This window comes from Sylvia atricapilla, chromosome 1 (assembly GCF_009819655.1).
Source record: "Sylvia atricapilla isolate bSylAtr1 chromosome 1, bSylAtr1.pri, whole genome shotgun sequence".
In the NCBI taxonomy this organism is placed as follows: Eukaryota; Metazoa; Chordata; class Aves; order Passeriformes; family Sylviidae; genus Sylvia; species Sylvia atricapilla.
The window spans coordinates 9,684,318-9,711,461 of record NC_089140.1 but is presented as its reverse complement, the minus strand read 5'-3'; the positions used below and the strand labels follow the sequence as shown (position 1 = coordinate 9,711,461).

Sequence of the window (27,144 nt, the reverse complement as noted above, 5' to 3'; positions counted from 1 at the left end):
TGGACTCTGAAACATTAATTTCTCCAGCAGTTTTTTTGGGTCTCTGGATTTGTGTAATGGACAACAGACTCACAGCTAGAGGTGGATGTTGTTTTCATAAAGAACCCATTTTTTGTGACTTGGCACCATCATGTGGCCACTTAGAGTTTTCTCAACTTCAGTAAAAATTTACATAGGAAAATGTTTGCAATTATTAAATTTAAACTTAGAAATATTTCAATCTATTTTAGAAGGAGAAGGTACATACCTTAAATATACCTATCTGTTCACTAAATACTCAATACATTGTCTTTTTTTCACCAAACCTCAGCTTTTTTAATCAAGGTTTTACTCATGTTCTTTAAGCCAGGTTTTCTTAAGTTACAAAAGACATTTTCAGTGCTTCATCTTGGTCCAACCCTTACCAATAGTGTACAAAAAATTAGTATTGTATTATAGACAGCTGTCCTCTTCCTCACTACAAGAGGTTTGGAAATTATTTGCAGAATTAAGCAGGTAATTACTTTCTGTTTTATATAAGAAATCCCAGCTGATTTAGAATTTCAGTAAATCTCCCAGGTATATTGTTCACCTAGATCAATCCAAACTGGGAGTGTACATCTCAGAAGCTGAGTTAGTCAGGTGCTCCTTTTGCACAGTTTCAGGGTGAAATTCAGAAATAAATACGTGTGATGTAATTTGTATTTTGATATGTTTGCATATGGTCTGTAGGTAGACACAAGAAAGTTTTACCAAGCTTTAATGTTTAAGAGGCCCAGAGGTAGAAATCTCCTCACATTCAGGTTGTACAGAAACACAACTTTATGTTTGCCAAAGAATTGCTGTGATTTCTTTCAGAGTGAAATAAGGAGAAACAGCAGTGCAATCTACAGGAATGCATTTTTGCTATTTTTTAAAAATAGATGTACATCTAGAGTACTTTCAGTAGCAAAACACAGCCATCATATTTTTTAAGTACAATAATGGTAAATTTGATTCTGCCATTTTTATGATAAAATATATTCAGTTGAAATATTGTATTGATACTCTTTAAAATATATACAAGTTATATACAAATTGCATTACAAATTTTTTAATTGAAGTAAAAAATAAACTACACTTTTTACTATAAATTATACAACCCTGTTTCTAAAAAGACTGCAATAAAATAGAATTCAGTTTTTCAGATTCCTCAGGCTGAGGTAATGCCCACTTCTTCTTTACATACTGAATGTCTATCTGTCCAGATTCCTTGGCCAACACAATGCCTAACAATCCATTTGCTTTTTCCGGCTCTCCCAGCAGAGTCATAGTTACAACCCTGAAATAAAAAAAAGGGGAGTGTTTTTTAATTGACGCAAAATAAATAGAAATTGGTGCTCTCAAACATGTTTGTATCAGGTTACTTACAGTCAACTAAATGATTCTTCTTTTCTGCTCAAGTCCCAGCATGTTCTTTAGCTTTTCACCAGTTGCAACCATTTAATGTAAATCTAACATGCAATTCTCCCCCCATGCATTTCATCATCAATTTCTAATCATGGCTGTAAATTATTTCAAGCTTGTAAAAATGAACAATGTTTGATGGCATTTTCCAGTACAATGTAACGAATATAAAATTGGTAATATTTTCTCCAAAAACTGGAAGTGTGTTGTGACAGTTTACAAGCATACAAAGAAAACTTTTAGTTAGAGGGATATCCAGCAAGGCTAACTTCAGCCTAGGGAAGACAGTCAAAATTTATATCACTATATTTTATTTCCACACCTCCACTAGTTCACAAAACTAAGTTAGAGAAGCAAATTCTAATGACCATTTAAAGTCAAGCAAAAAACCCCATGCAACAATATTAATGTTTGGTTAAAAAAGAGCACTTACTTCTCTGATGGGATGGTCTGCTTTGCCACAGGCAGCAAATCATTCTCCAGAAGATCCCAAATGTAAACACTGGATGATGCATCCAGGGCAAAGAACACAGCAGGTCTGGTCAAAGCCCACTGCAGGGCAATAATTGGCTGGCCCTTTGTGCTGTCATTCCACTGCATGAGGGGATACTCTGATGTCATCTGGTGTAATCTAATACTTCCATCTGAACAGCCAACCTACACCACAGATAAAAAGAAAATCACCTTCTGGAACAAAACAAACTAAGCAAGATGTAAAAAGTGGTGTTTAGGTACACGGCTTTCTGGTGGACTTGGCAGTGATGGGATAAGGGCTGGCCTTGATGGTCTTGGGGTCTTGTCCAACCTGAATGATCCTATCCATAGATAGATGATTCCCTTTTTGTGGATTTCCTATCCACAGAGATCGTATTCTATGATTTTTTTTGTCACCCTTTGTGGCAGATTTGAATTACTGAGGAAAGTCAACTATCACATCTAGTTAAATACATCAAATTAGGAATATTCCGTCAGCAAGTAATTAAAAAATGAAACTTATTTTAAAACATTTTCGTACCAAAAACAGTGGCTTTCCAAAAGGGAAGAAATCAATTGCAGTGATGCTTATTGATCTCAATCTGCTCTCCTGGGGCCTGAATAGCTTTGGAACAACTTTTAAATTATGTCTTGTACCATGGCCTACCAGACCCTACAAAAAATATAAAGAAAATTAATTAAACAGAAGAAAATAAAAGTTGCATTATTGGTATTACAGGAAAATAATTCATGAGCTGATACTTTAAAAGATACTTTTTAGCTAACAAATTTTATTAGCTAACAGATTTTAATAACATAGGCTCAAATTATAAATTTTATATACAGTCTACAGGCAAAATTCCAACTAAATGAGACAGCTTCCAAACCAGAAAACTAACAACGACATGAATTCTAGAATATACTCACAATGTTTGTTCCAACAATGAAGTGATTTGGATTAGAGGACAGAAATTTAATAGTCAGTGTCTGTGGCATTCTCTGGCTAATATCCTTTGGGAAAAGGCTGAGGAAAATGGCAAAGGCAAAAGATGACATTAACATAAGAAATTGTCTCCTAAAAAGCTGTGCAAGTACATACAGAAACTCTTGATCTAAAATGTCTATTTTAGAAGATCTAGGAAGAAATGTGTATTAAAAAACCCCCCACAAATAGAAAATATTGTTGAATATATCTTATGTAACAGTAAATTAGTGAAGTACAGGAAAAATTTGCTTTGTGAATTAACATATGTAAAATTGAAATGCCCCAGTTTTCTTACCTGTTACTCAATTCCATTGTGGAGCTATGTACTAACTTCACTTTCCCTCCAGGAACTAAACCTAAAATTATAAAAATTTATTATTTGAACTGATTTAAGCACTTTGCATTTTAAAAAGTGCAATCAAGAAATTAAATTTTAAGGTGATAAGTAAAAGGATACTTCATAATTAATTTACTGCAGATACAGCCTTTGACATTCAACAATCTTACATCATTTAGAACTATTTGCTTTGGAATTCAAATCTGAAGAGTTACAATCTTTGACAAAAATAGAAACATAGTTACACATTTCTTTTTCAGCACTCTTTAAGACCCAATTCTAAAAATGGTCATTTATGTTATTTGGATCTTTGACAATGAATTACAGTGATGAGATAGTACAATAATGCATCCAGAAGGTTGGTCTATGTTACTTGTTAGCAGAGAACAACATAAATAATTAAAATCCTTCCAAAGACAAGAATTTTTTGAAGAGGAAAAAAATTTTACTTCTGGTTGCAGTAAAAATGTGTCAGCACATGACCATAGCTTTAAAATGTACCTCTCCACAGACGTAATATCCAGCTTTAGCAGTTTAATATAGCCTGACATTGCACATGAGCTTATAGAAACTGATCAAAAACTCTAGTTTGGTGACATTATTCATTGTTTATTTTTGTATTTCAAATGTAAAAGGATTTTAGTCACAGCCTTTTCCAGTCAGGTAAACATGTATGTTTCCATTTGTTAAAAGAACAAAGAATGTAATTTTCTCCGTTTACATAACTCAAAAAGGGCTGAATGGACTTGGCTCTTCAATGCTTTCACAGAAAATTTTTCTCACACTAAATTAAGTATCTTACCTAAAAAAGAGCTTACCTAAAAAAGGACAATTCCCAAAATGGAGACACAGGCAACAACAAAAGCAATATAACAGGTTTGGTTAAAACTGAAGTACAAAGAGGAGGACCAAAGACATAGAATTGCACATTCTTTGAAAAAAAGTAGCTTTTGACAACACAGAAAACTACTCTGACATTGTAAGAAATGTGGCTGTCTAGTGGCTATACCAACACAGAATTAGCAGATGAGATTTAGATAGCAGTGAAAATGATTCTCACACCTAAGCAATAACCCCAAACATTAGCTATAGACTACTCAGAATGATTCTTTTCCTCAGTAATTTTGCCTTCTGCTAAACTACTTCTTGGCATCACTGACTCTTCCTCTCTCTTTCAACTTCATAGTCTCAAAACTGGAGCATTTTATTTCACCTTTAATGTACAGTACTCACCTAAGTCAGTTTGTGAACCAGCTAGATCCACTTTTTGCAATTCAACAACTACCTGAAAAATCAATATTTAACATTAATAATAAATCAATATTTACCAGACTTCAAAGTTTTTTAACAAACTGTAACAGTACGTAATAACTCCAAAGGACTGTTTGGAGAGGCAGGTCTAACATTACAACGATTACAGGTAGATTCTCTATTCCCTGTCAATGCCTGCAATTCTAAAAATAGCTTCACATGCCTGCTGGATGTTCCCTGATGAAAAGCAGAATATGGAAAGCTACATTCTACAATAAATTGCTAGTTGGCATCTTGTTGGTTTGGTCAGTCACATAAAAACCCACCCTAAACAAGGAACTGTAACACGTTTCCTGTGCTCTCCTGTACATGAATGAAATGAACCATACATGAACTACACATGAAATAAAAAAGGGTAGAACATTTGGCCTGAATCTGTTGCTACTAAAGTTACTAAAGTAACTAAAGTTAAGGCATTAAGGAACTTGATTACTGACACAGAGGTGAAATACTTTTATTCCTTATTGTTCACAGGTTCAGCAGCTGGGCCAAAGCTGCATCAGGTAAAAAAACCACGGAAAACATGTGATAGAAGAGTTGTCAGGACAGTAATTAAGAGCACCAGACCTGATTCTTTCCCAACCATTATATTTTAGGTAAGGAATCTTGTCCTCTGATTTTCACTTTTTATTTAACATTTGCTTTATATAAATTAGGAATTTAATTTCGTCCCTACATGTAGTATCATCTCTGACACCACTGTGATTTTTAAAATAAAGCAGGTGGGTGAAAGATGACTGAGGACTATTAATCGATTACTGGAAATATGTGAACATATTTTTATGAAATAAAACAACTGATTGCCTTTTTTCATTAGTTGACATACCTGTTAATACTTTTGCCTAAAGATAACATTAGAGAGTCAGATCAAAACTTTTAACAATTCCAACAGATTGATTAGTGTTGCTGTACTTTTTCAGGAAGGTAATTCTCATGAGAAATTCTGAATTTGGGTTTTTGTATTTGAAGTATTTTATTACACATTATACTCTGTCTTTTCATACATACTCACCCACATATTGAGGATTCCATTTTCATCCATTGAAGCTATCTGAAATGGAGGGCCTGACATTTCTATAGAAGGAATGACAACAATTTATATTCACACACTGACCTTCCTCCTGAACAACAGCAAAGGATTTGAAACATCTCCTACATTAATACATCCTCTGAAAATTCCACAATCTTCTCAGCTGCATAAAAAAGGAAAGTGCCCTAATTCTACCAAAGGAAAAAAAGGACCACTTCTTTACTGAGAGGGTGGTCAAATACTGGAGCAGGTTTACTAGAGAAGTGGTCAATGCCTCAGGCCTGTCAGTGTTGAGGAGGCATTTACACAATGCCCTGAACAAGTTTTAACTTTGTCAGCCCCAAATTGATCAGGTAGTTGGACTGGATGATCCTCATAGTTCCTTTCCAACTCCAACAGTCTGGTCCATATCTCTGTCTATTCCAGTATGTGCAGCTTGTCCTACCAGAAAGGCAGATGATCTCAGTCTGCATCTTTTTTAAAATGTCTGGATTCTGCGTGGACTTTGGAAGGGAACATAAAGTGAAACACATGGAATCTTGTAAGACCTGCAATACACAGTGCATTTCCTCAAACCACTGTGGATTTCAAAGTGCAAATCTGCAATGGAAGTGATAATATCTTCCCTAGCACACTGTCTGAGAATTTGAGGATTGAGGATTAGAGTTTCTTTGCAAAGGTTCATCATAAAAAGAACAGGCAAAAGGCACAGGAAAAACCACCAATTACAGCCATGCATTTTAAGTGCTTTCAGATAAAAACAAGTTGCTCCACTGACTCAGGGAATTTTTTTTTTTTTTACATTAGAGAAGCACTAAGGCTCTTCCAAAGGCAATTTTTGAGTGATAACTTGTTTTATCATGGAAATATGGTCTAGAAAACAGGCACTATAACAACCACACAACCACATCTGATGTGAAGCTGCCTTGAACAAACATTACATAAAAATGAGAGCAGAAAAAAAACATGAATGTTGCATGCAATTATACTACAAACAACTAAAGAGGCAGACTGGGATTATAAACTGGATTTTGGCTATGATATATTTGTTTCACTAGATACTAAAGAAAGACTCAGATGTATTAGAAGAGCAGTTCACATACCCTCCTGATAAGAGAGGCTTGAGAGCCCATAACTGTGGTCACTGTTGAGAGAGGTTGAGACAGGCTCCACTGCCAGTATAGGAGAGGTGTGGCTTACTGAGCTCAGAATGCCATCTGTAAATAAGGATCATGGAAGTTAAACCTAGTACTTTCCACAAAAAGCAACAACAAAATCTTAATCACTTTTCAGCTGGGAGAATGATGATTACAAAGAAAGAATGGCAAATAATGAACTTTGCACAAGTCTCAAATACAATACTGTAAACCATTTGCTAAATTAACAAAATACTGCTAGGTAAATCAGTGTTTCAATATTTCTATTCAGTTCTCACTTTCCAAATGACTAATGCCCTATTTATGCCACTGTACCAGACATTTCATTAAAATCTGCCATTTCAGGGTTAGCATGGAAGTAATTATTTCAAGCTCCATAAACAACAGGGGTAGAAATAATTCACTATTTACTATAAAAGAAGACAAAATTAAAGAAAAATTACTCTTAGTAGAAAATATCCTGAAAAATCCTGAAACAAAGTATTCACCACAAGGAAATATGTATTTACCCTTAAATAACATTTTAAGGCAAATCTGTATTTATTTTCAATTTCAATGTGTGTTCTTTGTCAGATACTCATGATTTCTAGACTTGCTCTCAAGTCAAGCAACTCAACTTAATCTCATTTAAGACTGAAGGCATTAAAGCTTTCTAAGTAACCAGCATTAGTAACTACATGACACTGTACACATCCATTTGACTATCAGTGTGCAACACAAGACCAAACATCTTTGACCTCCTAAAAAACCTAAAATTCTATCTACAATCAAACTACTGTTTATTTTTACATGGCTGCTGCAATTAGAAACCCTTGTGAAGAAAAGAGCATTTTGTGAATGTGTGTAGTGGGGTGTTTTAGAAAAATAATAGTACCACAGCCAAAGTTAAATCAGAAAATCACGGCACAGTTTGGACTGGAAGGGATATTAAAAATCATCTCGTTCCAACCCCAAGCCATGAGCAGGGACACCTTCTGCTGGACCAGAGCCCCACCCAGCCTGGCCTAGAACACTTCCAGGGATGGAGCATCTACAACTTCTGTAGAAAGCCTGTGCCAGTGGCTCACCACTCCCACCGGAAAAAATGTCTTCCTAATAACTAACCTAAACCTACACTCCTAATAACATTATTTACAAAACTATTGCTATATGTTGTTCTTCATTCTAGGATATCTTGCAGAACATTACAGAAACATCAAGACAGAGGTGACAATTTCATTGTGCACAAAGTGACTGATCAGGATGAACAGATGCTCACCCGTGGAAAATGTGGGAACTCTGAATGTCCACTCAGTTTCAGCAATCACCATACAAGGGTGCATTCTTGAGTCTTCTCGAAGATCCCACACCAGCAATGAACCATCTACAGTTCCAGCAAAAACTAATGTTGCTTTACTGGGACTAAAGCAGCAACATATCACCTGTAAAACAGTAAAAATATGCAGGGTTGATAATATGATAAAGGTCAGTGGTTTGATGAACCTGAAATAGACTTAAGAGCGTGGAAACCCATCAAATACAGATTACATGTGTTTATGGCAGAAGGGAAATCTATTTTAAAAGGGAAGTAGAATACAAGACCTTCAGTAGACCTTCTCTTTTCAAAACAATCTGTGTCTAATCTGCATCTACTGTCACAAAGCTGAAAGAGGCGACTCAGCTGTATGGGAATGATGAGTAGACAGAAGTCCGAACAACATCTGAACTAGATGTTTTACTTCCATTCATTCTTCAACCATGAAATAGAGTCAAAATTAAACAATCAAAACAACCAACAAAACACAATGTCCATCACTACAATCTGATTCTGGAGCACAGAAGGAGAATAGTCTTTGTTCACTAGGCTCAAACATGTTTCTCAGAAGATAGATGATGGCGTATTTTGCAGCAAGACAACAAAGACCCCAAGTAAAAATATAATCTTTATTTAAAGTCTTCTAATTGATAGACAAATATACAATGTTATAAAAACATACCTCTGAGTCACACATCAAAACTTTCTGAGGACTGGAGGGCTGCCAGATGTTCCAAACACATATAAGGCTCTTTCTGCTCAGCAAACCAACATCTGCCTTTTCAGGTAATCCATGAACAGAAAGTAATGTCTGCCTCTGAACTTGAGAGACATACAAGCAGGGTATTTTTCGGCCTAAACCATGAAAAAAAAAGCCAAGAAAGAAAGTAATAAATGAAAGAGCGAATTCACTGCAGATAATAAAGCATATTCAGCTGCTATAGCAACAAACAAACTAAGATGCAATTATGAAGAATATCTCTATTAACACTGTGTTGATTTGGAAGCTATACAATAAAGAAGGAGGGACTAGAGAAGAAATTCAACATACTAGAAGAAGAAAGCATAAAGGAAGAGAGTCAGGAAATTAATAAAATAATTACTCTGGGCATAAGCAAGCCAATCTGATCTGATGTCAGTATATATACTGAAAATAGTAAACTGAGTCTCAAACAGGAAACAGCACAGGCCAGGTTTTTTTGGCTTCATCTCATGTGTTCATTTTAGATGACGTAGGGTTCTGTGTTATAATAGGCCTTCCTAACATAATTACATATGTTCTATTTTTCACTTATAATCTGAACAGCTATTGTTTCTATGGAGAAGATAAAATTGCTTTTGAAATATATCAATCAGTGTAGAGTGTCCCTGTTGAATAACCTGCCTTTATTTGGAACTTTGGCCCTACTGTCAGCATAAAGAGGCCAAACAAAATTACACTCCTTGGGATGGCCCTTCAATAACAGGGACAAGAAATTACACATATCATATTAATTACTGACTTTATTTCTGGTATGAATAGATGGAATGTATTTCTTGTAAGATGCTCTAATGTTCCTGATGTGAAACCAATCTGCACAAAAGTTCCAGCAAAATTAGTGCAATTAAAAGGAAAATGGGTTTTACATCATCTGTGTATCCTGATATGTGCTGTTTGCACAGTAATGACAAAGAACATGGCATTTTGCATAAGAAAGAAGAGATCACTCTGTACACTAAAAGGTGTAGAATAAAGTTCCCTTACCATGGAGAAATGGCTGGTTAGTATTTAACTGGAAACAGCTATCACTAATAGACAGACTGGTTTGTCGAGATCTTAGTTTCCTGGGTTGTGTTGCAACTTGATCTTCCTCTAGCAAAACAGCAATCACCTTTCAAACATAATTACATTTATAGAAACAAAAGGGTCATCTTATCTTCCAGCTTTGCTATTTGTAGCTTTCTAAAGTTATGTGGATTAATTTCATAAAACTTTACCAACTGTCTTGTTAATTTTATAACTTTGCAAATACAGCTTTAGAGACATAAAAGTTGCACAGCTCTGATTCCATTCCTTTGCAGAGAGATTATTCTCTTTGATAACGAGCATTATTTAAGTAACTTATTTAAATTAGTCAGAACAAGAACTGTAAGTGATCTATCACACTGTATACTTATGCACACAGCTCATAAGGGGTATTAAGGATAGAAGTGTACCTGGCAAGCAGACCGGAGAAAATTTGCTAATCTTTGTGAGTCAATTTTAGGTGTTGGAGATCCACTCACTGATGTATCCTGGCTGTTTATGGGACCTACGTAAAACAGAAAATCAAAAACCAAACTTGAGGCTTCAAAAGGGAATCAGTTAAGAAAAGTACAAAGACAATTCAATCTCTAAGCTAGAGTGGCAGGAATCAACTTATCTTCAGCAGAAATAACAGCATTGAAGAACAAGATCTGTTGGAGACTCATTTTTGCTGCCAATAGAAACATCAAGCCAGAAGGAAAAAACTATTTCTGCCACTTAGTTTTCATACCTTCCACATGAAGATTCAGAGTGCCTATGTCAGCTTGCTATCAATGCAGCCTGACACTCTATAGATTCTCACAAGTAATGGATACCAAAGAGAAAGTTTACATGACATGAACTCATCCATGAGTGAATAAGATTAAAATGTTCTTCACCTCCAGATACAAGAGCACCTTCTCCTGGATGCTGTGTCCATTTCTCCACTGTCTCAACTTCCTCAGTCTGAATGTCTCTATCAAGATTGTCCTCATTACACTGAACATATGCCTAAAGTAGAAAGACAAAATTATCAATAGATGGGGTGACACAGCTAAGAATGTCAGCATGTAACTGAAGAGAACTTAATTTTAAAACTGAAATTTAAAGCTCAGCCTCTTCTATTTGTGAATAGAGCAGAGCATACTGAGCATACTGACACACGTTCACTATTTCATGCACGTTCATTTTCCCACATTTCACACGCAGATAAATAAATAATATTGCACGCTAAATAAATAATACTGCAAAAATACAGAATGTCTTCCATGATGTGTAAATACCAAATTTACAGCATATTTGGGGACACTGAGCAATAGACAGGCAAAAAGCCCTTCAGAAAATTGAGAAGAAAAATGAGAGAGTCCTCTTCTAGTACATAAAGGAAATCCTCTTATAATACAGAAAAGAAATCCTCTTCTAATACAGAAAGATTCTAATTCTAATACAGAAAGATTCAAGATCATTGCCTCATAGTAATTGAGGCTTAGAGATGAATATGATTAATTTATTACTTTATGTCTTGGTAGCTTTAGCAACTTTATTTTTTAAGGAAAATTGTTTTCCAGAAGGAAAACCAGCCCTTTGAGGATTGAAATATCACTATGTATTTGTTACGCACCTGTTTAGTGTTCATTTTACCAAAATTCCTGATATACATGTCGTACTCATTGACAGGGGGCAAATCCAGGAATGAAAAACTAACGGAGAAATCCAGGTCAATTAGTGGGAGAAGTTGTGAACTCCGTTTTCTTCAGGAAGAATTACAAGAGAGAAACACAAAAATGGTTAAGATCAAGTATTTGGTACTCCTAAAGAAAGAGAACCTGATTTTGTATCTAATGATCCTTGAATCTACGGGAATTGAAGCTGCACCAAAATTAGCAGATAAAAATGTATCAATAGAAATATATAGACTATTGTTAAGATTTTTCATTTAATATTACATGGAGGTAATGATCAAATTTGAAAATGCAATCCTAATTGCAAATGGTTTATTACTAAAGCTAAACTATCAAAAGCTCAGCAGATCCTCTTGCCTCAGTATTCCAAAGTTGTTCTGTGAGGTAACAGATGAATGTCTCTTTCTTCTATAGTTCAGACAGCGGCTAATTCTCCTAAACTCATTTTATTAACTCACATCACTCATATGTGTACATGCTTTATAAATATCTCCTCTGACGTCCTAGTTTTGTTACACATATGCAGGAAAAGACTGACAGTCTTTGTCACAATTCACACAACTATTAATCTGCTTTAATGCCATATAGCTGTTAAGATATTTCATTTTAAGAGTGAACTGCTTGAATTACACAAAGATGTCTACTTATAAGTCAATCCCAGGCTCTTGCTGTAGTACAGCCTTTGACAATTAGACAATTTTTTCAGTCCCCCTTTCTCTCTCTTGCACTTGCAGGTTTTTTTTAATGTACATAAAAGTGATACATAAATACAAACCAGATACAATTATGGATCTATAGCAATTCCATATCTAAACACTCTTGCAGATGCATATTCTAGTTACAGCTTCTGGCTGAGGCAAGATGGTATTTCAAAAACGAAAAGACTAGACCAGTAAGAGCTAGAATTTCATCAGTATTTTAAAGTGAATTTTTCTTCATGCATAAGGACAATTTTCACTTCTCCTTTTTGCTAGATGACGACATCTATTGCATACTCTTACCCAGATTTTACTTTTAACTTATGCTTCGTAATATATCATCTCTTCACAAACATGGATATAGATTGCTGAGATCTAACTCAGACAGTCACTTACTGAAACTCACGAAAGTCACTTACTAGTTACAAATCTTAATGATACATGCAGACAAATCTTTAAAATAAACTAACAAGTATTTATAATTTACAACTCCCAAGTGCCACAATTTATTTATGGGATGCTTTCAGTCTATTTACTGGTAGCAATGTATTATCACAGCATTAATTTCCACAACCCCTTCCTCTTCCTGTGAAAAATGCTCATTATCTTCACAGGCTGTGTGTGTTGTTACATGCACACAGAGTTATAAACACAGTCATAATCAGTCATGGCACATAATCAGCAGAGGCTGACAAACATTCCAGAAGGCAATTCTCCAGAGATGCCTTTGTGAGTTTCTTAATCTGTCTCTACAGTCTAGAGAGGAAGCCTAGACAAGGAACTTGTGTAAAATTTGAGCACACTATTTTAGGCAATGTGAATTAAAGAACTTAGACAATAAAATCTCCCTTATGTGAAAATTAGCCACTGATGTGCAGCCACAAAAACAGTGGAATCTGGTATTAACAATAACATTTAATAATCTTGTCTTATGCATCCGAACACTGTAACCAGAAATTGGAGATACATACTCCTTCAGAAAAATCTGGAGCTCCTGGCAAGTTCCACAAAAAGTAGGCATCGATTTGTCTCTTTAAAATACAGAGATGTCTTAGCTATCTCCAATCTAGATCAATTTTAGATCAGTAAACACATGTTTTTACAGCAATCAATGTTATCCTAAAAGGGAATGTGCTACTTTGGCAACTATATGCACCATATATTCTTGATTATTTCAAGAAGTTACAGCTCTGCAGAGACCTGATGGTAGCTAAAAGGCTTGCTCTTTAGTACTTTAAGTCAATATATAATTAAATGACTGAAGCATTACACAACGAAATTACAATCCTGGCAACACATTCTGTAATAAAATTATGCACATTAACTGATACATAGACATATTTCTCTTATAGAATGGCAAGTAGGAATACCTGTGAATTATATACACTTAATAACTAATTACTGCTAGTTAATAAAATATTTGATTCCATAAGCCTCAAGTTTATAAAGTTCACATATTTCAAATATAACGAAAAAAACTGCATCTCACACAGTGAGATGCCATTTTGTCTGGATTATTTTAAAATACACTTACTTCTGCTTACTGGCCATACTTCGGCTGCTTTGTCTTTGGTTTGCCATTTGGAAATCCATGAATATTCCAGAAAAAGAGCTTCTGACAGAAGATTCTTGCCTTTCTGTGATATTGTAAAACAGAGTTCACACTTAAAAGTGCATGAAAATGTTAAGCAGCAGATTTGTTACAATACAGCTACTAAAAGTTCCTGGTTCACATGTAACATAAAGTGCTCTATCACCATTTTCAGTACAATGAGTTTGACATCAGTAATGGACCAGCATATGGCCTTTACAATGGTTCTTTATCAATCAATTCAAAATGACTGATCATTGTAATTCTTACTTTAGAAGACCATGCAGGAAGTTTCTCTTTCTATCTCTTGCTATCAGCAGGTGCCTTGTTCCTCTAGATACACTAGAACACTCTGTGATCAACTCTAAAAATCGCATTAAAGTCACACAGACTTCATCACATGCACACTGCACCTCTGAGTAAGAACTTAGGTAGAGGAGAACCTCATCAACACAGGCTTAACTAATGATGAATAAGGAAATCATTGAAAACTGCTCCTTGAAAAGCCACGGATAACAGACCAACTACAAAAACTGATGTCACCTCTATCTCACTCTCTTTCCTGGCTAGGTTGTAGCCAAACTTCCACTCATGACTAATGGTGCTTCACTTCCCCAAGAATGACTGCTTTTTTAGGCAATACTTGTACAATGCTTTTAAGCTTATAAAAATAATTGCCAGACAGATCCATATTAAGCAAACAAAATCAAAGGCTCACCAAAAAAATAATGTGTTGTGTAATTAAGAATAAACCACCAAGTGCTACAATTCTGAAATTTTAAAATCTTTATCTATTCTGTACTGTTCATTAGAAAAATAATAATTGCATAAATCTTCTGCAATAAGAAATTCACATCACAGTATGCTGGTTCTGGGTGCAATGACCATTAAGTGAAAATCTATTCACAGAATCAGAGACTCTTCTAGGCTGGAAAAGACCTTTAAGAGATAATGTAAAGACTTACAGAAATTCCATGCTATTCTTCCATTACTACAAACTTTGACCCAAACTAAAAGCTATTAAATATTCATTTATACAAGGATTCTATGTGGTTTTTCACTTCAGTGAAGACTGCAATGGAGAACCACAACTGTACTTTAATAAGTGTCTCTGGCACTCACAGGTGTCAGATCAACTGAGTGCCAAGCATTTCAGAAAAAGCTTGCATTTAAAAGTGATAAAGTGCTATATATTTGAGTAGTATTGATATTTTTCTTGCCTTCCCTCCAAAACAGTTGCTTAAACTTTGCTTAAAAGAAAAAGGTGAATTTAATGCCAGCGGAAGCCCCAAACTGTTCCAGCACTCCTCAAGTTTTCAAAATCCAGACTCTCATATGCTTCTCCTACCCAAAATAAGACATATTAAATGTCAGTCTGTACTTTTTATATTTCACAATTTAAATGATTAGTAATGCCTATGAATCATTTAGTAATGTGGACATTACAGTGCTTACATGATTCATCTAGAGGACCAGATTTTGGTCTTTAGGCAGACTTTTAGAAAAAGTGGCCAGCTGACTTGTAAGTTGTATGTGTTACTCATACATTTAATAAAAAAAGGCTGCTATCTAGTCACATACCCATGACTGGCTCCTTTTTTTCATTTTCCAGTTTCTTTGGCAATGGAGTAAAAATTCTATCATTTTCTGCAGTAATTGCTCTTTGAATTTCTTCAATTTCTGATGTTCTGGAAAATGGAACCTCTCTTAGGTTTTCTTCTGCATCTGCTACTTCACCACTTTTGTCTTCATCATCTTCAAAATCATCTTCATAGTCCTTTGAAAGTAACAGAACTTCCAATACTTGGTAAACACAAACTACAGATGCATTTTTCATGATTTTTTACAGAAATTATAAAATAGTGTCAAAACAAAAACCTCATAATGATGGCTGTAAACCCTCTGATTTAAAGACATTTTAAAATAACTGATGGAAAGAAAATGGCATCTCTTGATTGTGCAGTAATTTTAATCAAGAGAAGATAATCTCAGCGTTGTTCTACAGCGCCCAAAATAGTCTTTTTATTTAATATCTTAAAGCAGATACTATATGTTTAGGTGAATTGTGTGTTCTTTGAAGAAATAAAACCAGTTCAGTGGCATAAATGCTTCAGGGATGTACGAAGTTGTTCATTTGACAGGTTTAATGCAAACTGTCCTTTAATGGCAGGCTCACATTTACTAAACTGCCACACTCCCTGTCTATGCCTAAGGGTCACCCTTTAATAAATTCCCTTGACTAAGACAATTCATGTCATTCTAAAATAATCACCAAACACATGATATGAACAAGTTTAAATGTGCTTATTTCTCTTCACTGAATGGTAAAGGGCTACTGCAGTGACCAGCTCAGCAGTGGAAATCATCACTCCTGACATGAGTGGAGATGAATTCCACTCTCACTGAACAAAGATGATTCTAGCTCAGCTCACAATGAAAGCACATCCCACACACTCTTGTATCTCAAGAACTTTAAAGTAGACAAAAGAGAGCTAAAAATAGGGAATTCAATTAAACAAACTATTAAAGTGAATGCTGTGTGTCAATACCTTTTTCCTATGATATTTTTTTCAGTGATAAACAAACAGGCTTTTTTTATTTTTTACCTGAAATTATTAGCTATGATTATTAAAATAATTTAGCATTCTTGACAGAAAGTTATTTAAATAACTGAAATCAACAAAGAGAAAATATTTTGTGAACACGTCAACTAAAAAAACTAGTTGGTTCCCAACATCTGATGAAAATTAACTATATAGCAGAGAGCTTCTACATAATGTTTTAATTACTCACTATCTACTGTTAGCCAAATTAAGGTCACTGTCACCAAAAAAACTAACTAAAAACCATGTAACATCCTGTTTATTTCTGTGAACAAAGTTATTCTCTATTTTGATACTGAAGAATTACTTCAGACAGCTGTATACTTTTACTTGCCTCAAAGTCATCTTCATAATTTGATGAAAAATCCTCAAGTCCTGTGTCTGGATTAGAAATGTGTGTATCTTTCATTTCCTAAATGAGAAAAATAAATGAAACCATTAAATAATCTTACAAAAAAAATCCCCTCTTATCTGCCAAATCTTAGCATACAATAGATTAATAGTTGCTATTCTCAGATATTTCTACATTTTCAAGCAAACATATAGCACAGAGTTTGTACAGATAAACAAAATTATATTATCAAGTGATAATTACTGAATTAAATTAATAGTTCAGGAAGAAAAACAGAACTCAACCTCATCTTAGGAAGACCAACTGTTTTTCTACCAGTATTTTTAATGGAAAAACATAAAAACTGCTGCGTTGCCTACAATATCATTGATGGTGCTAACAACAAAATAAAATTGCCCTGCCCTTTTCAGGACTAGACAAAATTATCCCTACACCTAAGTTATACTTGGGAACACAATCTGTTAATAAAATAATAAGATAATTTTTATACTTAAATAATTTTGCTAACATTGAATCCTCTACTTTATTTACATGGAATAAGATATATGGTATCCCTGCAACAACTTCAAATACATTTGCTTTCTCTAGATTATTAACTTGATTAAAATAATGCCATTTATTTATGGTAACTTTCCTGGTTTCAACATTTGCAGTGTTTTATTAACAGACTGATACCTCCAGTATAACTAAGGTTGTGAGAAATTTCTGTGATTTCTTCGGCCTGCAAGGTTGCAGGTACTCAGCAGTAACCAATTCATACAGTTTAATTAATATAATTTTAAAAAGAATCCTTATTCCATTTAATCAGAAACCTTTAGCAACACACTCAACAAAGCTGAGCCTTCATTAGCTCTTAGGCTACTTTGTAGTTTTTACTACCTATGATCACCTCAGAAAATGCCTACAGAGCTGTCAGCTTTATTCATAACATAGATGCATAAACATATGGTTTTTACACACTAAAAACCTCCACGTGACAGCAGTTGTCTGGGTTCCTACTTTAAAGAATTTATAGAGAAAATCTACATATTGTAAATATAAAGCAGGATTAGGAAGTCATGCTGGAATACCTGGAAGGCTGTGGCATTTGGAGCAACAAATTATACAAAAATAATCAATACCACAGAATGCAAACCCCTGGAATTTAAGTCTCCCTGTTGAGTCAGGTCTTAAGTAGGAATGTCACCCTCCTGGGTGGCCTCCTATTGCCAGTGAAGACAGAGAAGATAATGGAAAAGGAGACCAAATATAAAAGGACAGAACTGCCTATTTCTCTCCACAGACTACAAATGAAATTTAGGTCCTCACCACAGACATTCCCACTTAAAGATGAGCTGAATCAATCAGTTGAAAATATCACAAAACGTTTAAAAATGTTTATGGTTGAGCTAGGCTGTATCTGCACAGACTGTTCCAAATAAACCAAATTCTACACAGCTTCAGACTTGCTGAAAATTCCGTTCTGTCTGCAACTGTCCATTTAAAAATATAAAAATAAATAATTCCAAAATTTAAAAGTAATTTCCTCTTCCTTAGTTTTACCTCTTGTCTTGTGTCTATGTCCTCTTTTTCAATGAGTTTTCCTTTATCTTTTACAGCCCTATTCAAAAAGAGAACAACAATTTAATTGGTTAACTCATAAGAAAGCAATTCTCTTTCAGTTTTATTTTCTGAGGGTTTTGTTTGTTTTAGTAAGGAAAAAAAAAAAAAAAAAAAAAAAAGCTTTTTCCCTGAAAAGGAAAAAACAGTTGGAAATTTCCTGAAATATTTCTACAAGTATTTTTAACAGATCTCTATGATACAAAAGGATAATGAAACAACCAAGTGATTAACCAGCAAAGAATTCAGAAACTGTGTCCAAATTTAACAACTATAATTGCATCAAAAGGCAATAAAAAGCAGTGAGGAAAAAAATTCATAACCCTACACATTCACTACTTGTATTAATATCTGCAGCAAAACAGAGATCAAGATCAGGTTGGTGCAATATACTCAAAAGCTATAAATCAAAGTCTGATTTCAAACCCGCTTTTTCATTCAGTGGTCTTATTTATGAGGATACAATCAGAGTCAGAGAGCAGAAGCAAATCAACAACAAGCTTTGCTCCTCAACAATCTATTTGATTATTTTAAAGGTAGAGAGGAAGTAGAGTATCAGACTTCAAGAAGAGAATTTTTTCATCTATGTGAATATTTGTATATACTGCTGTTGGGATTGAAAAACAGGAAAAGGCAACAATAAAAATTAAAATTTGGCTGGATCCTGTCCTAAAAAACTGAAGTGATTCAACATTACAGTGCTTGAAGCTTGAAGCATGGTTTCATGACATCTCACTAAACCACACTGCCTTTCCCTGCCATTCAGGAATGGCTAAACTTTTCTTTCCCAGCTATGCACAAACAATGACTCAGCCACAACCCCAGCAGCAACAGCTTCAAAACACTGCCTGAACATTCAGCACTGCTGACACAGCTGAGTGCTTGCTGCCAGGTACACACAACATGTGTATTCTGAGATGTTTCAACAGGAATACCCTTCCACAAATTCACTCCAGCCAAAGTGGCCTGTCCCATGCTTAACATCAGTAATACTCAGCCAGCGCTGGAAGTGACTTCACTGCCAGTGTCCCCAGAGGCAAACAACCCAGACTTGGATTGAGCCAGGAAGCTAAACTAGAGTTAAGAGTAAACCTTAAACTAGGCTTTGAGAGTGAGAATTGCAATCATCAGTGCCCCCAGAGAATTAGACTTCATAAAGTTGTGTAAGAATTTCACAAGGCACAAGAATTAAAGAATTCAGAGAACTAGAATACACAGGAAATGTCTCTAAGATTTATATTTGCTAGTAATAAAACTTAGAAATATAATTCTGAAATTTAACTGATGCTGCTGAGGGAAGCTGGAACTTTTCCTTTCATATTTGACTGCAAACCTGCTATATATATAAATGTAGTGTTTCAGCTGCCATCTAGGATAGGAATTGAGTATTGATACTCAAATTAAACTAAACAACATAACAGAGTCCTATGTTGTTGATCATGATTATGTGTCCACATAACTACACAGTGAATTTCCAAGTGGTAAAATACAGCATTTCTGTCTCCAAAACTAGTGCCCAGATTAATATACCTGTAGTTTACAAGGATTGAAAAATACCTCTTGCTACCCTCCTAAAGAAAAATAATAAAAGGAATACAAATACATACATTTTTTATCTGAATCATCTTAGAGGCAACATACAGATTTATTTTGTAATTGCTGTACTATTGGGCCTATGGAAACAATTATATTATCCTCAGATACATGAGATTATGAATTTATGCTTATTGGTTTGGTGGTGACTCAATCTTAGAAGATACCATCTAGTATACAATTATTTTAAATCTCTGAATTTACCTTACATGCTGATGGCTCATTTCTTCTTGAATCCTCTCCTCCTTTTTGTATTCACTGTTCTGTAAAAGAGTCACAATATTCATGAGTCAGAAGTGCTGGGAGGGAATATATATGAATACATGAACATGTATTCGTAGCACTCACATCAAACAGTAAAAAAGGTTGCTAACTAATTGTTTCAACTACATACTATTTTTTGTTTCAGTCACTGCTTGTAAGATGCTCTGAAAAGCTGGGAGTGGCAAAGGGCTGGAAGGCTGTGGCCAGCCTGTTCCAAAAAAAGAGATTTTTAACAGTATGTACTACAATTCACACAAACTAGACAGAGAACAGTCTCAGGCACTTTTAATCCCCAGTAGAGGGACTTGAATCTTAAATTCTGTATTATGAAGGTCTGGTTAAGTTTGAAAATGTGTTCAATAGAGTATTTAAGATAAAGGTCTTTGTCTCTATCCAGAAATAGAAAACAAAATATATCTCTGGGACAGAAGCATCAGTGTGTGTGTTCTGTGACAGGTACCTGAGAAAATTTCCTAAAGTCAAGCATTGAGCAAGCCTCTGATACACTTTTGTTATCTGCTGCTGTCAGTCAGTTACAGGAATCACTCATGGAGAGCCCCTACACTGAAAATTACTTATATTGTCACTAGAAAATATATTTATGAACTTTTATTTCAGAAGCTTGTACATCTTTACCCTTTAGGCAGCAGAAGAAACTATCTTAGACCATCTCAACTGTTGTATATCTCATACAATTTTTTTGATTTTAAGAGTTGCAAATTAGTAGAGATTTCTTCTCTCAGTTTTGTTGAGTAAATACTTTAAAAAATCAGTAAAAAAAACCCGACAATTTATTGACTAAATCTCTAAGATATAAGACCATGCTCCATATTAGAAACATAAAAAATACTCTATGGCTTCAGAAGTAGAGGCAAACCCCAGGAGTAAAAAGAGTCCATATTCACATGCCTGTGCTCCCTTCATAGACAACATAAAAGGAGCTTCAATTAAAATCATCCTTTTTTGCTGTAAAGGCAGCCAAAAACTTTAATGGACCTCAAGCCTTATGACATCTCCACTTCAAAGTGTTTGCAATAATTTCAAAAGTCATGGCAAAAAAGAATTTTATGAAGTCGTTTCTAACATACAGGCAAACATTTTTTGTTTGACTTTTATGGAAGAAAGCAATTCTGAATTAGCATACTTAAATTCAGATGTAATGTTTTCATCTACCACTTTAGCCTCAAATTTCAGAAAACGCTGACTTAAAATCTTAGCATTTTTATCATTTCCCTACTGAAAATATGCTAATAATTAAAGTAAGTGATAAGGTAATGTTTTAACAAAACTTACCCTCAGATCATCCTTCTTTCTTTCATTTTCTCTATGTTTTACTCTCTCATTAGCTTCTGCTGCTGGCCCTTCTCTGTCTCCATGGGAAGATTTTTCTTTAGATCTCTTTGATTTATGTTTTTCTTTCTCTTCCTTTCCATAATGTTTATGACTCTTCTCTTTAGAAAGCCTCTCTTTTTCTGTACCAACAGAATGTTCTTTTTTTTCTCTGTGTTTTCTCTCTCTCTCTTTAGCCAACTCTTGATGTTTCTCTAACTTGTGTGCACGTTCATCTTCTTCAACTTTGTAGGCTGAAACTTTCTCAATTTTCCTTCTTAAATCATTATCCTGCAAAGAGGAAAATAATATTAAATGGTTAAAAAGTTCTCCAAGACTGTTCTATCTTCACAAATCTAACCATATTTGACCATTAAAATGATTGAATTGTAAATACTTAATCTTTCTTTCACATGGATCTTCCAGCCTTTTTTTTTTTATTTTCTTTGATAACGAGTTTTAAATTATGACTGCACTTGAGATTCTGGTGTTTCTTCTAGGACACTTCAGACTTTGCTACAGAAAATTCTTTGAATTATATGTTTTTGACAAAAAAAAATAATTATTGTGTACTAGGTAGTCTAAAATAGGATGTACGCTCATCAATTACCCTTGTAATAAAAGCATAAACAGAAGATGAAAACTTTTGATGCAGTTGTAGAAAAATGAAGCATTGTTTGCTATGAAAATTTTATTTCATGTTTACTTAAAAAAAAAAAAAGAACAAAATATGTCCTTAAAATCTGAGATATATTTTGCTTGTGTTTTGTACATTTGTCATCACCTTACTATCTATGCACCTCTTGGATTTCTTGGGAGTTACAGTCTGATCCACTTCCTTCATTATTCTACAATTTTATCTTATTCTGTTATGGAAACACTTCACTAACTTCCTTTACCTTCTGTGTTTTATGTCTTCTTTCTCGCTCTTCAGTTCTTGCCTTCTCCTCCTCTAGAAAAGAGATGTATAAATTAGGGAATAGACTTTATAAAATTCAAACTCTGTACATTATTAATTCTAGCATGTAAAAAATAGCATTCTAGCAATGTGTTTTCTCAAATACAAGAGCTTTCTAAAAAGAAATTCTGTTGAAATTCCCTCTCCAAAGCTGGTTACCTCTTCTTCTCTCCTAATGAATCCCTCCAGTCTTGTGTAATGGAAGGAATGATGACACATGCTACTGATTTCAGCAACCACCCTTCAAGTGAAGGATCATTCAGTAAAGAGTGTCCAGGCACTGACCAACAAAACCAGTGACATCCATCCTCTCTTCAGAGGAAGCAAAACAAGCACTCATTTTTTTAAAAGCATCAAAATAAAACTAGGTGACCAAAACATTCCATAAAATACACGTGCCAGTAGGTACTCATTGGTTTGGTTTCAGTATTCCTATCTAATGATCAAATATTTCCAAGTACAACACTAACCCAAAGTTACTTACCCAAACGATGCCTGACTTCTCTTCTTCTGTGATGTTCTGTATCTTTTCCTTCAAATGATTTTGGATAATTTTGTGCATCTATTTGCTTTATCTCATGTGTCTTGTGTTTTTTGTCTCGTTCTCTATCAGTCTCCCTGTCTTTGTGTTTTAGTACACTGTGTCTCTCCTCCAAACTTGACTCTTGAACCTTATCTCTGTGTCTCTCTCGGTCTTCTCTCTGGTGTTCTTTTTCCCTTTCTCTCCTTTTATCCCTGTCCCTTTCACTGGATTTAAACCTCTCTCTGTCTCTTGTTCTCTCCTTGCTCTTCTCTCTGTCTCTGCGCTCGTGCCTGTTACGGTCTGTGTCATGAACACTCCTCTCTCTCCGCAGTTTCTTTTCTCTGTGTTTTTGGTCTTCATTTTGACTATCTGGTAGTAATCCCTGAAATAAAATAAAAGATCTATCATTATTATGCAGGAATCTATTTTAATAAGAGTTTATTAATATGAAAAAAATTGCTGGGTTACTAAATGTGTATTTAATTACCCAAACCATATTAAAATGCTGATATAGTTCAAGGCTTACTTTGTAAATACTAACATTATGTCTGTGCTTATTGAAAAAAGCTAATAATGCAATAATAAAAACACATACTGGAAAACAGCTTTTAAAAAATACAACACAAATATGAATATCAGTGATGTAACTGACTGCAGCCTGAATACCTATGTGAGCAGGGGATCATGAAATTAACCAGTTTAAAAACACAGGATAAACACCACAGATGATGATAAATAAATACAATAGATAATATACATTCTAGGAAAACGAATAATATATATAAAGCAGAGCTGACACTTGGATTTGGGTGATGAACAAATCAGACCCCATTAACTCCTGTGTGATCACTGTAATGAGGCATTATTTCCATCTACCAATTTAGAAATTTGTAGGGTGTTCTTGTATGACTCGTGCAGCTAGAAAGAGCTGAGTGGGGCCAGCCTCTGGGTAACCTTGGACTGAAGAGATTCCAAAACAGCCAGTGGTGACAAGGAACTCAACAGCAACACATTAAAGCCCCTATCATTTATATTCAGTGATGCAGACTGAAAGTGTCTGGGGCACCAGGAAGTGTTAAAGAGCTACTGCAGATCCCACAAGGCAGAGTGGAACAAAGAGTCAACTCTTTATGTTTAACACCAATAAATTCTAGTGCTGTAAGGCAGCTTAACATCAAGACTAGCAGAAATAAAATAAATCAACCTTTAGATGTTTCCTAAGTTCTTCCGCTTTCCAAGTATCTTCTTTGGTTCTTTTCTAGAACAGAAAATGCAGAAAAGACTGAGTAATCAACTTGCAGAGAGAAGTAAATCATTTAACAATTAATCATATTTCTAAGAAAGGATCATGGTACACATGGCAAACATCACTGAAAGGATCATGCAAACAGTAATTTGATTTACCTCTAACATCTATTTACAGTAAATCTCAACTGACTGGACCTGGAAGAAGCCTGAAGCTCAGACTACATGTGTAAGTTGACTGCTCATAAATATTTGTACGTAGCACTGAAGGTAAGAAGCAAAAAGATAATGAAACTAATCAAAGTACACATGATTGTTTCACTAGAGTGCTCCCCAGTAAAACAGGTTATATTTCTTCTATCTGCATTTGCAGAGCTCCTGCTCTTGGCTGCTTGACTGCCATTAAAAAGACTAAATAAAAAAATCAGATTGTTTGACATCTCTAAGGGAAAGGAGGAAATTTAATCTATTGAATACTTTAACCAGTTCATTGTAGGATGATGACCATATCCAAAGTGACATGATCAGGCTATCCTTATTCTCACATTTAGACTTGGCAAAAGCTACTGAAGATTAACAAAATAATCACTGACAAATATTGTAATGATGAGCTGCACTGGTGGAAGCAAATTAACATATGGTGCCCATTTCCTTTTTGTTAATTCATTTATGGAGGCAGTATTTTAACAGTATATATGTTTTAAATTATTCTGCAGGAAAAAAATCTTGTCTTTTCAAACTTGGATTTTACAGAAGATTGCAGTGGACTGGTAAACTTTTAAAGTCAAGAAGTCCCCAAAAAAGCACTATTTGTAACAAACAGAAAATGCCCTTTCAGTTTTATTTTCTACTGATACTTAACAAAGGTAAAAAACCAAAGAATGTAGAAAGTCAGATGAGAAAGTAGAAACAGAGGTGATAATTTTTTTAAGTCAAGCTTTAACAAAGCCTGAGAAACTCAACAAAACTTGTGTGAATGTAAGCTGGAAGGAAGGATATGCACGGGGAGAGAGCAGAATGCTCTATTATAGTCTCAAACAGTAACATATTTAAAATCACGTTTTGGTTTTAGACAATATTTAGGTTTGTATCAGCAAAGAAAGAAAGAATGCCAATAATGTTAATAGCATAAAATCAGCATAACCAACAGACAACATCAGGTAAGGCAGCTTCAGATTTATTTCAAAGCTGAGGCAAAAAGCATACAGCAAACATTCACACGTGGGTCTCTGGCACCCAATATTATGCATCTGGCAGTTTTCTGAGGTCTGCAGTTTTCACCTCCCCATCACAACTAGAAACTGTTGCTTTTCTGCCTGATCATTTTCCCCTTAAATCTCTGCTTTTGCAGAAGTACAATAAACATGGAAAAGGAGGTATTTTATAAAGGGTTGAGACCTCTGTCCCTCTGTAAGTAAACGTCCCGACAACATTTCACACAAACTTTCGAAGGATTTATTGAACTTTCTTACCTCTCTGCTAATTTAGAAGTACTTATATACTCATTTAAATCCAGATTAAGATTAGTTACTTAAACGACACTGGGATTTACCTTAATTCATCCACCTATGAGAGCATTCAGTTCACATGAAATGCCACAGATTTACTGAACTCATAAAGTGCTATGGATGTTTTTACCAGTTAAGAATCTGTCCTTTAATCTACGTCGGTGGAAAAAGAAACCTTGTTGCTTTAGATAAATTTTGAAAGAGATTAACAGAGGTTTTTTTCACTCGCAACTAGGAAGATAAGAGGTTTTCAGAACATACTGGTTTTAACTAATTTAAGAACTCAGTTAAATGTGATTCTAAAGAACAAGAAACAGAAGAACAGTAAGACAAAATTCTGTCTTTAACTTTTAAGCCAGAGAAAAGTTATTTTTTGCATGTAAAAGTTTATCTTTCTTATGTCCAGTATGAGTGGCCAATTTGAGAGCCCTCGAGTAGGGAAGAGGAGGAGTGACAGAAGCGGCAAAAGGAGAGCTCCTCACTCACTCTGGCTCCTCCTGCCTCTGCCCCTGGCGCTCTCACAGCGACACACCTGAAATACTTCTCATCAAAGCTGAACTTTTCCATCACAACTCGCTGCCTCACTGCTTTGGCACTTCCACCTTTTCCCGTGGAGATGTCACACAGTAATTGATGTTGGCATGCCCATGTGCTTTTTTGTTCCCTTTACTCCGGAGCTCTACAAACGTTCAATAATTTAACGCCTTAATGCAAAAGTTACGCGTGTTCCCGAAGAACTAAATCCCGACAACTAGCAGTTACAGGACCATCAATTATTAAACGCACTTTTCCCTAGGACGCGAAACAACGGGTATTTCCGTAAGCACCTATCCCCTCTGCAGGAGGACGTGCGCTTGGCACAACAATCTGCCAGAGGGATAAGGATTTCCTAGCAGGGCTGTTGGGGGGGATTCACCGCCGTGCCGACACCACCAGGCCCAGCAGGGCCGCGGGGGTTCTCGGGGGCAGCAGACGAGTCTCCGGCCCCCCGCCCCGCGGGCCCGGCCGCGGCCCCTCACCTTGTCCCGGCCCCTCACCTTGTCCCCGTCCCCTCACCCTGTCCCGGCCCCTCACTTTGTCCCCGGCCCCTCACCTTGTCCCGGCCCCTCACCTTGTCCCGGCCCCTCACCTCGTCCCCGGCCCCTCACCTTGTCCCGGCCCCTCACTTTGTCCCCGGCCCCTCACTTTGTCCCCGGCCCCTCACTTTGTCCCGGCCCCTCACCTTGTCCCCGGCCCCTCACCTTGTCCCGGCCCCTCACTTTGTCCCCGGCCCCTCACCTTGTCCCGGCCCCTCACCTTGTCCCGTCCCCTCACCTTGTCCCCGTCCCCTCACCTTGTCCCGGCCCCTCACCTTGTCCCGGCCCCTCACTTTGCCCCCGGCCCCTCACTTTGTCCCGGCCCCTCACCTTGTCCCCGTCCAT

At 35.7% G+C, this 27,144-nt stretch overlaps 1 protein-coding gene across 1 annotated transcript; it reads right to left on the bottom strand.

Moving 5' to 3' along the window:
• Nucleotides 1-731: 731 nt before the first annotated feature.
• On the bottom strand, nt 732-27,144 carry DYNC2I1 (dynein 2 intermediate chain 1). The gene is made up of 24 exons (XM_066328544.1): nt 27,130-27,144; nt 24,175-24,228; nt 22,932-23,352; nt 22,389-22,441; nt 21,454-21,780; nt 20,101-20,159; nt 18,247-18,304; nt 16,705-16,764; nt 15,331-15,523; nt 13,693-13,795; nt 11,400-11,529; nt 10,678-10,789; nt 10,210-10,304; nt 9,758-9,884; nt 8,696-8,868; nt 7,978-8,140; nt 6,666-6,779; nt 5,545-5,606; nt 4,455-4,506; nt 3,180-3,240; nt 2,827-2,923; nt 2,441-2,572; nt 1,859-2,082; nt 732-1,300 (listed from the first exon to the last, which is right to left on the bottom strand). Exons 1-24 carry the CDS (start codon nt 27,142-27,144, stop codon nt 1,129-1,131), a joined length of 3,057 nt encoding a protein of 1,018 aa, XP_066184641.1. The 3' UTR covers nt 732-1,128.